We start from the raw sequence: 13,339 nt of genomic DNA on the forward strand, positions 1-13,339 counted from the left end.
GTGGGCGACCATGAATAAAAAATACTTGATTCATGATAATATACATTCCACATACCGGTGAGCCCAAAACCCGGCAAAGTTCACATGGATTAGTGGTAGGGTCAGGTCAGGTGAGTTTTGAGGTTATGTCGCCGCCGGCCGGTCCATGGTGGAAGGGCCGGTCAGCTGTTTAGTGGTGGTGGTAGTAGTGCCTTTCACAGCTGATCTCAATTCTCACCTCAACAGTTCAGTCTATGCTGCGCTGGCCTCCAGAACAACATGGACTTACAACAGGACTGCACTAACAGGTATGCTTAATTGCTTCACATTACTTTAATTGGCGTGAAATATTTTACAACGTTCCTGTCGATTAGGCCTAACAACAACTTGTGTCAAACTGTATTTGGCAAGTCTAGTTTTGCAGTACAGTTACAGTTATATAATTCGTTTGTCTTAAATACATCATTAGTATGTCATATACCGAAATGAGCTTCGTTCTGTTACGGATATAGGGATATATTTTACTTCTTCGTGTCGTTGATCATTTCTCATTTCAAAAGCCTGCTACAGGCACATTTGATATGTACCTCACCGGTACCAAATGGAGGTTGGGCAAAGTTTTGCAAACTAACAATCATTATGTTTAACTAGCATAGTTAATAGTTCTAATCAAACTAAAGTAAGTAACTCGCCATAATAACCCAGTGAATCTGTTAAAACAGAAACATGAGAGGTGCGATGTATTATTTGTTTTTGCCAATCGCATATTTTAAGTGAATTACTTTTTCTATCGTTTAAAACAACAGCTGCGTAAGATAATTTGTATGGTTCATTGTATATCGACACAACAAAATATCATTCATTCATTTAACATTTTCAAAATTATTCAAAAATTAAAGATACACACATTGCATGGGTTTTTGTAAAATTAGTTTATTAAATTAATGTAGACGTAAAAAATTACATAATTCGGGTTCAAACTGAACCTAACGTCCACTTCAGTTACAGCTAATAGATTGTTCACATTTTTGTATTATTTGTTAAAATGTAACTTCTAAATAAGCATACCCAAAATGCAGTCAAACGATCCCAGTTCGGTAACACCACATCAAATCATATCAATCATGTAAAGAATAGAGTACATGACTGAGTAAACAACAAATAAGTACAAAAGCACGCACAATATGACACCAGCAAAATATTTCTTCATCTTGGTAGTTTATAAAAATTTACGAAATTCAAAACACTACTTCCATGAAAATGTTTGTGTTTAGAATATTCAAAACATCAGTAATCATATGGTTTTTACATTGTCAATTGTTAACATATGGTAGTTTGGTGCAGTGCAAAATCTTAACCAACTGTCGATTTCTATATTAACGGTAAGTTATGTTCTCAAGCGTTATTGACGTCATAGGAGGGAAGAAATTAAATACTGTGTTTAGATTAACCCTTGTTCTGTGTATGGTATTTGTATTGCATGTAAGACTACTTAAATGTTAAAAACAACATCTAAAAATATACAATGTTCGTATCAAATAATTTATTGTGTTATTTTTAAATACAGTGCAAAATAAAACCGGTTAAACGTAAGCACTCACACTAAAAGTGTGTAGACCATTATATTATCTGTTCAACATGATACACAAGGAAAATCAAAACTCAGTCTTACTCTGTAGGGTTAGTAGACTTTTTGTTGATTAGTTTTACTGGGACACATCTTTAAACGTAGGATTTCGCTGCCGGTATCATGATTATGAAACCCCTTTTCATTTCTACATTGTCAACCGCGTTGTTATATGAATTCACAGACAATAGACTAACTTTCCCCTTGTATCTGAGGAAATTCACGTACTGCAAAGTTGCAGATTGCATCCTCGGTGATTAGGCTAGAAAAAAGAAAACTTGTAGGATCACACAACTTGAAATACGATACTGTACTTTTTATAGTTTACTGGAAGTGGCATTCATAATACCGGAACACCGGTTGACTTCGGACTCAGGGGTACGTGCATCTTCTTGACAAAACCACTCCGAAGAAACGTAACATAACATAGTTAGTAAACTGAATATTATAGTATTGCACTTTTCAATGTAATACGTAATTCTTTGGTTTAGTTTATGCTACATTTATAAAATGTGCACCCCTTCTGGTACCTGTCATATTTATATTTTATGTCATATTTTTCCATTTTTATTAAAGTATGTTTCTCAATATTCTTCATGCCCTACACTGATCTAAGAATTGAGTATACATTGTGGTATTGTGTATTGTAGTACATACCTTGCACAATAAAAACACACAATAAAATTTAAATTAATATAAATTTAAATTTTTGCACAATCAATTTTTATAAAAGTACAGTATGTCTCTAAATATTCTCTATTCACTAAAACGGTTCAATAATTAGGACTTGCGTTAGCTACCTAACTTGATTAATATAGAATTAAAAGTCTGTACAAATTACATTTTAAAGGTGTTAGCTTCATTACACGACCTAGTTAATGTACCCAATCTGAATCATTTACACAATAACAGCTGCTTTGCCACTGCTTTGTTTGAGTTATGTCATTGTTATGTCAATGGCATTGAACATTGCCCGTTAACATCTGTTGACAGGTTATATGACTGCTTATGTTGGCTTATTGAAGTTGTAAAATAACTAAAATCGATCTTCATAGTTGTAGCCCCGGAACTTTAATATATAAAATATTTGGTTTTATATTTCCTTTATCAGTTCCAAAAGTAACCTTCGTCAAAGTGTCACATGTTTCGGCGAGCTGTGTCAAACACTTCATTACAGGAATATGTAGATCCGCTTGAATAGCTTCGTTCTCACAACACATTATGCGACAAACAGTCTGTTCCCGCTCGTGTACCGGCAATGTTGTATATTCGTGATAGGCATATCAAACTAAAAGTATTTATTTTTTATGTTGTACGTGTGACGTGTCATTTGTAAATGTTGTTTGTCGCGTAATGTGTTGTGAGAACGAAGCTATTCAAGCGGATCTACGTATTCCTGTAAAGAAGTGTTTGACAATGGCAGCTCGCCGAAACTTTAACACGTTGACGAAGGTTACTTTTTTTAACTGATAAAGGTACCTTAATGTAAAACCAAATATTTGAAAATCAATCACAGATAGAATGTTTTCTTGTCCAATATCATTTTGTTGCCTATTGCTTCATATGTTATTTTTTAAATCTTTATGTAATGCGTTCCTTCTTTAGCTTTTGGACTAGATAACTTGCTGCTATGTGAGCTTATACTTCGTTCACCATGTTGGCGGTTTGAGAGAAAGTTCATCCACTACTCTTGTGTATTTTGTTGCTGCTTTTGGTATTTTTTTCATTATGTATGTTGCTTTAACAGTTGCTGAGATATTATTTTATAGATAAGGTTCAAGTCGAGGGGACAGTCTTCTTCCCCGAAAACCGCCTAAATATAGTGAGCACCACAGAAAATGACTAAGACGAGTGTAATCTTTATTTTGTGTCAGCCTACAACTGAATTTGTGCAATTGCAAGAAAGTGATATTAAAACACTTTGTAAGGTGTAATGAAATGCGAGTAGGTACATTACAATTTATTAGGCAAAATAGTGTAAGTTTTTTTTTTATTCATACATACCAAGTCTAGAAGACTACTGAGGTCACGTTCGAACCTTTTGTCTAAAGCCAAGCCACCAAAACAAAAGAAGCTAATCATTTCAAAATTTAATTCCTATGAGCTAAGCTATTGAAGTACAACTGTCGATTACATGATGACTTGGTAATCCGTTCGGAAGAACTACCAAAGTGTAATCATTAACTATGCGATTCTACGGTAACATAACATGATGACCATCCCCAGTTTCAGCCTCCAATTGTAACACCTGCCCACCTCAGTGCGAAAGTTATTCCACAGTTCCACTGCTTGTGTGGAAAGTTCAATTCTACCCCTGATGACGGTCGACCGGTCAGGTAGTAAGTTATCTAATCCACCAATTAACCCGTTTATAATCACTTCACAATAATAGACAAGCTTAGCTATGACGCGAATACCTACAATGTTAAATGTAAAGGAATTAGGAGTTGCGTACACCAACAAAGTTTAAGTTAGTCCAAGGTGTGACGGAATCTTGATTATAATTTAAGGAAACTAACTGTTACCCACGGGCTTCACCCCGTTTGACTTCCTAAGTAATAATAACTATTGATTGGTTTTATTAAAAGTTAAGCTGAAATAAACAAAACGGAAGAAAGTAATACAAACAAATAATCACGCCTGATTTTAATAAGGTAATGAATTGAAAGAATAACAAACAAATAAGTACAGCTGAGGTATTTTTAACATTAGGTACATGGAAAGTTCCCTTTAGAAAGGAATTACGACCTTAAAAGGGCAATTTATGAAATAATGGATAGTTTTGCGCAAGGTTACTCGTCATGAACATTTTTAAGTATATTGTTTATGGGGTAACTTGTAGTTTTCTCAAAAGTTCATGGATACTTTGGGATTTGGATGAGAGAGCAAGCCAGTACATCGAACTGTCATAACTCTTGTTCACTTTTCTAAATGACTTTTTAATACAATTTCGTCAAATTAAATCACCTTCCATCAGCTTATTCCACAATAAAGATTCGTTAGCCAAACTTGTCCAAGAATACAGACCAATCCCTGAACTAACACCATGGTCTGCTATTTTTATTCTGCTGTTAAATGTTTTCCTCCATCCCGAGACATTATTTGCCAACCTCCCCTCATCGTAGGCATGTCCTCGGGCCTAAGTGGGCTGAGCTTCTATGAGGACAAACTGCGAAAGGCTAGTTGGTCCATCCGGCGATTATACTGACCTGACCAGTCTATCAGCTGCTTGTCTACTATAAGAGAAACAGCTGACGATACACAGTGCATATTGAGCCAGCAAGTTCATATATAATTTAGTGAATTGAAGCGTCGTATGCACTTAATGGTAAAGGAAGAACTTTCAAAAACGTAAAATTCAACATTACCTACCAAGTTATTTTCTCAGATAATGCGTAAACTGCTGTCGTCGATTTGCTTATAAGGTAAAGGCGCAAGTTTAGTTCTTGATTTGTTTGAAATATATATTTTTTTTAGGATAAACCAAGTTAAATCTGTGGGTTTTTTTTTGTGGTGATGTTATGAACTAGTTGATTTTTTACAAAACACTGATTTTTTTTTGGCTTGAACTGAGTTTGTTTTCACCTCACTTCAGACTGCCTACTATCACGGATATACAGAAACTGTATGGATCATAAACATAAACAAATTACGTCACCGAAGAAAGTAACATTATTTTGTTGTTTCTTGAATCTGTTTTTCTCTCTTTATGAAATTGTTCATTTAAATGCAAGATTATTTTCCCGCTGGATTCTCTAGTATAATGAAACAACCAAAGACGTAAAACCAAAAGCAGATTAGCGTTAATATAATTTTCCTTCGCCATAATTTTTCCTCAAATCCACACTGCCAAACATACGTTTAATTCGTTTGAATAAAATAACTCTATGATAAAAAGTATTACTGTAAAAGTAAAACGAAGTAGGAAAAAATTTACAATTAATGCAGATTTTAACAAAAAAGCATTTGTCTGTTTCTTAAAACATTAAAGTCAAAACCTATTTAATAAATAAACTCGAAAACAGGTATTTTAATTTTAACAGCAATTTTAATCAGTAGAAGCTTTAGCGAGTGTGATTTTTTTAACAACTGTAGCTTTACAATGTCAGTAAACAACTATCCATACTTATCTGATGTAATAGTATGTTTTTCGTGACGAGTATTGAATGATACTTTTTAACGATGAAAAAACTACTTCTTAATAAAAGAATATCCGATATTGCATAATCTATTCATTTTTGTAAAGTAAACACAATACAATTAATTTTAGTGTAAAATTATGCTGATTGGCCATCAAAAAACTACCACAGAAAACAAATAAAAGAATTTGTTTGACGTCAGGCAAAGTATTGTTTGTGTAGCGAAAGTAATGTTTATGTCAGGAAAGTCAGCTGAGCACTATTTGTTTTTGGAGTATGGAAATTGGAAATTGACGATTTTCGAAGATCTCAGCTGTAAGGAAATGGGCTATTTTCGAATACAGAGTGATGACAACTAACTATTATAATTACGCATTTTACATACAGCGATACAATAATCATTAAAAATACTTGTTCCATGTTATCGTCAAAATACTATTAGTCTGTGAGAGCTTCAACAATGCTAAAGGTGTGAAGATGACTGGAGTACAAACTTGACAAGTGTTGTCTGAACTCTCATGTTTATTAACAACGTTAAACTCTGAACTGACGAAGCATTTGCTAACTACACGGTAATGTTGCAATTGCTACTTCTCCATTGAGAAATTTACTAAAACTAAAACGTCCTGTTAAACTGTCTTAGTCAATATTATGTTTAAGAGACAATTCTCATGTAAACATTTTAATGCATTTGATATGATGAATGTTAAAAGCGATGTTTCAATAGAAAATTACTTTTTTCATCTATAAAACTCTCGTGAAAGCACGTAAGCTACAATTAAATGTCTGTAGTTGATTGTGTAATCTTGCGAAATAGAATTTCAGAGTAATGGCTCGTAATAGACCTGCAATTTACCTGTGTAAATAATCGAATAGTTTAAACTTTTTGCACCAGAGAATGTGCTATTTATATATTTCATCGAAGTGGAAATTGTCTAAATTACGTATCTAATGATTACAAGAGGTTTAAGGCTACTTTTATACCATTGTTATATCACACATATCACATAGTTTATCACTGATTAAAGGCAGACAAACATTGTCTACTCTTTTATTCATGTAATGGTTACTTGTTTACTAACCATTGTATATCTCAGTCTCGAACCTTTACCAAGCACAGGACCATTACTGATTAAAACATTATTGTGTATTCACTTAATATTTTCTAACGGCATTCGGTATGTATGTGAGAGTGTTATGTTGTATGTTTCGGTTTATCTGTCGGTTTTTAGTATGGGAGTTCGGTGAAATGTTCTCCTTAATTTAGAGTTCATAATTTTTTCTAGATACGTGGACTAACTGGATTAAGGATTAAGCGTAAGGAACGCTGCGACTCAATTTTAGGCTTTTAGTTACCAGACCACGGTATAATCAGGAGGGGAAAAGTGATTGGCGATTGTCAGTAGTTGACTCCGAATCCTCTTGTGCAGACTGACTACTGGACCAGCCTATTATTACGGTTATTTCATATGACAGCTAAGACAACTTACTGTCACTAGAAGATTTCCGAATATGACAATGTGTTGCTTTTAATATAAAGTGTATTTAACTCTGAATCAAAGTAAAAGAGAAAAAATATACTTCAAAACACTTGTCTTTTATCTGTTGCTTACTATTTATATGTTAGTTATTACGATTATTATTTCCAGTGAGAAAAATAAATAATCTAAGCCCAATAACTCAGGTTCGTGGGCCTCCAAACGTTTTCCACATTATATTTCCTTTAATTTAATCATTTTCGATTAAGTGCAGAAAATGATGTAATATCAATGTGAAAATCCAATGATTATGAAGTAGATGTGCTCAAATTTGAATTTCACACATTAAACATGTGTTTTTGTTTTATAAGTTAGGAAAATCGTTTCCTGACACTTTTTCAATATTTGAAGATTTATATGATTATTTTAATCACATTTTTTCAACTTCTTATCAAACAGCTGTTGTAGCCTACAAAGTCCAACCATAGACTCCCCTAGATATTCTTATCAGTATCGTTATCATCGCTATCACAACCATGTTTGTACTAGGTATGCTGTAGTAGAGGTTGTGGTAGTGAAGGATACCTAGATGTTTATGTGCTTCATGCGGTGCTTGTAATATTTCTTGTGTTGAAAATAATGTAAAACCGGTTAGTGAAATGGTCAAGGTGCAGATAAGGAGGTATGTGGTGTCTTATGTTTATTTCGTAATGGAGTTATGAGTGGTTAAGTCGTTTAAAACTTTCAACGCGCAACTGTTTTGCTTGGGTCTTTTAGTTTTATGACCAACTGATAGTTCACTTGCTACAATTGTCGACTATAGCTATCTTCAAAGTATTATTGTCTATTTTCAACGTAGTTTTACATTAGGAAAAACAAGCAAGCAATCGCACTGTATTCTTGATCTATTCGTTTAAAATAACGCCTGTAATACTTAGCAATTGCTCGATTTCGAGCAACGGGGACACTAGTTCATCATAAAACTTCAAAGTAAAATGTAACTATATTATCACGTAAAACCATTAAATATACATTTCTGTGGAGTATTTAACATCAATGCTAAAACAATAGGAGGTTACAGTGTACTCACTATTACAGGTTACCTATTAGCTAACCAAATATCTCAAGCAAACTGGATAATTAATCAGACAACATATAAATTAATTTTTAATATTTTGTGAAAAGACAGAACTCCGAGTAAATATTTAATACAGTATAAACACACTTTATTCTTTATCGACTGATCCAAGGGGGCAATTTTAGTTCATGCTACAGCAGTTCTCGATAAAATGGCTACAGTATTGCTGCACCGTTTGTGCCAAATACTGTTTCGTCCGGTTCGCAGTTATCATACCTAATACAACGTTTTCTGCGTAATATTTAATTCAAAGAAATGGTGAGCCAAAGAAACCAACAGTTTGCCTTTGCATAATCCTACCGCAATGTAGTTATTTTTACCAAAGCCGGTTCGTTTCTTGCACCGAGCAAATGTCAAAGGCGAGCATGCGCCACTTTCGCTGCTGACACATATGATCAGCTGATTGTATTAAATCAGCTGTTGATAATAACAGCTGGGGAACGGAGTTGGTGTTTACCTCAATTATATAGTAATCGGTAATCATATGGATGCAAAAGATAATTAAGGTTGCGTCTATTAAGTGGGCGTTTTAAAAAGGGTTATTTCTAAGGGGTTTTCATGGCAAAATAATTTAAACGATCGATGTTGTCGTAGAAAATGTTTAGAAAAGAAATGATGTACAGTATCTGATTTGATGATTTAAATTTTCCTGAGAAATTCTTGCCTGAAGGTGTCTTTTGAGGGTTGAAATAATTTGTAAAAAAACTTATTTACATACAACCGTAACATTAAAGTTAAAATTGTGAACCAAACGAGTTACCATTCTAAAATATCAAAATTAAGAGATGAAAATGAACATTTGACGAATACTTGCTCCAACGTTCACACCAAAATGTTCTAGAAGTATTAGCATACACCACCATATCCACAACATTTCATGACATAGAATATCATGAAATATAATGTGCTATGTGCTAGATGCAGGTCTCAGACAGAACTTAGATCACAGTTCCATTCTGATTTCATGTTATTTTAACGCTTTTCTCAGGATAACCTTTACGCCGAGTTAGTATGTACTGAACGATGCTATTACTATGTTACTGGACAATATGACAATAGGAAGAAGTAGAAAAAGTTTATAAGTCCCAAGTTTCAAGTACAGTGGACAGAGGGACCCCGGACTCGAACCTCTGTAGAAAGCGATCGCTCGTTGTACCGGTTTCAATTCAAGTGAAAACCGCTGTCCATGCCACTGTGCATTTGTAACATGGAGTACCGCAGGGCACACTCGGACTAATGAATAGGAAACATGTAGACTTTGAGGCGTCGTTCTTTACAACCAGTCCAGGTCGGATAATTGTAAATTATTCGATTGTTTCCAGTTTATATTTTGGTGTTTGCCGATGACACGTCAGTAATTTGTAAAGGAGCAGCCCATAAACTATGGTTTTGTCACTGACTAATTTCAACTTTTTGTTTGAAAACATCACTGCAAACAGATTCTGGTTCCAGAATCGATCGTTATCGGAACCGATCAGCTGCTACCCTTAAAAATTAAGATGAGCACTATTAACACTCGCCTATCAAGATTATTCGTACTCGTTAATTAATCGTAGGAGGTTAAGTTCTGAAAGTACGTTTAATTGCAATGTAGTTGCGATATGACTTGGATCAACATGAAATAAGATCCAAGCAACTCAAATTAATACACATTTGTACCTGGGGATTCTTTAAGTTTTTCAGTTTAAATAAACGTCATGCCTTATAGTTAAAATCCGAATACACTTCAATGTATCAGTTTGCTTGAAATCGTGACATTACTAATAGTCTATCTCGCGACAAAGCATTTCGTATCGTGGATAGTTATGTTCTGTTAATCTTGATTTCATTTTAGATATTTAAACTTCAGGTTACAGCTATATCTGCATAGTAGACAAAAATTGACAATTTTCTGGATTATTAATTTCTTAAGGAAATACAAAAGCGTATTGTTTTAAGGGATTTTGTTTGAATTTATATTTTACTACTATTCTGTTCTGTGTATGGGTTGTATATGTGTTTTCTACCTTCGACTGGGTTTATGTAGACTATTATTCTATCGATGTTTTAAATCCATTATCACATAAGGACGTGGTTAACATTATAGACTTAGACTCGCCTTTGGCTCGAGTCCTCGAGCCCCAGGCCCCCTTTTTTGTTTGGGGGTAAGTACAAATGAGCCACGGGGGACAAGGCGCAAGACCTACAGTCGTGCCAAATTTGAGACATCCAGTTAATCTAGAAATGGATAAAAGTGATTTAGACTTATGCACCTGTAAGAATAACATTGGGGGGGAGGATTTAATATTTTGGGTGTGGGAGGGGGTTGTATTTGTAAAATGTAACTTTTCGTCATGGGCACATTACCTAAAATCGTGTCAAATTTCAGATTTCCACCTAATCTAGAAAACACATTTCCAAATTATTCATTGGTTTCAAAACAAAGACTACATAGTAACTGTGAAAGATTTGAAGTCCATTGTCCCGATGAAAGGCAGTGGTTCAAGAACTGTAAGGGTAGGGAGATTATTATTTGTTGAGGGGGGTTCGTATAAAATAATTCTAAATTCTTTTAATATAGGAGTTTATTAAATAGGGGGGTTTGAATTAAAATGTATTGTAAAATGTAACTTTTCGTCATGGGCACATTACCTAAAATCGTGTCAAATTTCAGATTTCCACCTAATCTAGAAAACACATTTCCAAATTATTCATTGGTTTCAAAACAAAGACTACATAGTAACTGTGAAAGATTTGAAGTCCATTGTCCCGATGAAAGGCAGTGGTTCAAGAACTGTAAGGGTAGGGAGATTATTATTTGTTGAGGGGGGTACGTATGAAAAAATTCTAAATTCTTTTAATATATGAGTTTATTAAATAGGGGGGTTTGAATTAAAATGTATTGTAAAATGTAACTTTTCGAAAAGGGCACAACACCTACAATATTGGGAAAAAACACAGATCTCCAGCTAATCTAGAAGTGGGTAAACGTGATTTAGACGGATGAATCTGTGGTGGCTGTAGGATAGATATAAGGGGGATTTGGAGGGGGGATTTTAAATTGGTCCTTATTATACTCATACCTTGGTGTTAGCTCTAATACAGTAAAAATTGTATATTTTTAATAACCTTGTGCATATAGAAAAGGTAAAGAGTCTATTATTACCTCGTAAAACTGGTGAAACCTTTTAAATTTTGACATTAAACATAAGTTTTGGGGGTCAAGGAGTAAAGTTACGAACAAACATGTATGAGTAAAATCGGAATTAAACCAAGCAAAATACAAAGCATTAATAATATTTGCAAAAATTATTTTCTTATGTTGGGAAAAGTAGCGAAAACCATTAATAATTTGAAAAAATTACCAATTTTTTAAAGTAGGACGTTTTTTGGAGTGAGATATTCGGAAAACGCTTGTAAGAGTTTTGTAGAAAATTTAATTCCTCACCATGAAAATTCATTCAAATCATGGCTAGCTCCTATTGCTTGTTAGTTATAGCCGTTAAAAAAACCGTGTTTTATCGTTGTTAGATGTCCGCCATTTTGGATTTTTGGGGAGGTTAAAATTTTAAAATGGGACTTTTGTAAATTTCACCCTTAACTTAGGATCCCATTCTACAATACTACCAAATTACAAGTCTCTAGCACGTTTCTAAACGATTCAGATGACCAAAACAAAGTCATTAAATTTCAACGTTACTTTCCGTAAGACTCCATAAGAATAACATGGGGCTCGTAAAAACTTTCAAATTTTGACATTAAAATTAAGTTATGGGGGTCAAGGAGTAAAGTTACGAAAAAACATGTAGTGTGTAAAATTTAAAGTAAAGTAAGGAGAATACAAAACAATAATAATATTTGCGAAAAGGAATGATTTAAGTATGAAAAATAGCGAAAACCGGTAAAAATGTGAAAGAAATTTACAAAATTTTGAAAGTAGGGCGTTTTTTGAAGCTGAAGGAGTGCGGAAAACGCCTAAGAGGGTTTTGTAGAAAATTTAATTCCCGTTCGTAAGATTCTTTCAAATCTTTTCTAGCTCTTACTGTTTCCAAGCTATAGGCGTTTGAAAAAAATGTGTTTTTTCGTTTTTCAGAGGTCCGCCATTTTAGATTTTTGGGGGGGTTAAAATTTGAAAATAGAACTTTTGCAAATTCCGCCGGTAATTTAAGATCCCATAGCACAATACTACGCAAATTTGAAGTCTCTAGCACGTTTCTAAACGGTTCAAATGAGCGTACGAAAGTCGGTATTTTTCAATGTTATTTCCCTTAAGAATAGCATGGGGGGGGGAATTCGAAATTTCGGGGGGGGGGGGGGTTGAAATTTGTAAATGCGACTTTTTGGATTTTTTTCGGGGGTTTGGGCACTAGACCTACGTCCACCGAAAATCTCTAGCTCATCTAGAAGTGGTCTAGAATTTGTATCCCTCAGTTACATATGCGGGATTATAGGATTTAGATAATGTCTACAATAATATCGATCGTGGATTACGTAACAATGAGCTACAAACACTGTTAGCGATAGTTTGTACAGTACAATTTTGAAAACTGTATTTTAGCGAATTTCCCTATAGGGAAGTAGCTATTACCGTAGGTCTCATGGTAAGACTTAGGCCCGGGACCGATTTACTTTTTCATTTTGATGTCCCCAGAGGCCAAAAACACCACTCGTTCAAATTTTTATGTATATATATATATATATATATATATATATATATATATATATATATACAGGGTGGCTGGTCATCAGTGTCACAAAAATTTTTTGGCGTAAGTACAAAGTAAATGCAGTGTAATGATGCATATAAAAGGTTCCAAGTCCAAAAATTAGCTTCCCAAAGAATTATTTTATGTTTTTCAAAAATAACTATGTTTTCAAACTTAATACAGCTATTTCTTAGTTACCTGTAAATGGATTTGAGTAGACAATGTCATTTTCGTGTTCTACATTAAATTTTGAATAAGAATAATATAAAATGACGGAGTATCAGTTGAAAAAA

General features: G+C 34.0%; 1 protein-coding gene across 1 annotated transcript in view; it reads left to right on the forward strand.

Moving 5' to 3' along the window:
- Nucleotides 1–235: 235 nt before the first annotated feature.
- LOC129004497 (facilitated trehalose transporter Tret1-like) overlaps nt 236–13,339 on the forward strand; it is a 41,141-nt gene continuing 28,037 nt past the window's right edge. The window contains exon 1 of the mRNA XM_054433103.1: nt 236–287. Within this exon, the coding sequence (XP_054289078.1) occupies nt 259–287 (29 nt within the window). The 5' untranslated portion in view covers nt 236–258. The remainder of the gene's footprint in view (nt 288–13,339) is intronic.

Source organism: Macrosteles quadrilineatus, unplaced genomic scaffold (genome assembly GCF_028750875.1).
Source record: "Macrosteles quadrilineatus isolate MER2022 unplaced genomic scaffold, UCM_ALF_1.0 Scaffold_9__3_contigs__length_116548681, whole genome shotgun sequence".
NCBI classification, from domain to species: domain Eukaryota; kingdom Metazoa; phylum Arthropoda; class Insecta; order Hemiptera; family Cicadellidae; genus Macrosteles; species Macrosteles quadrilineatus.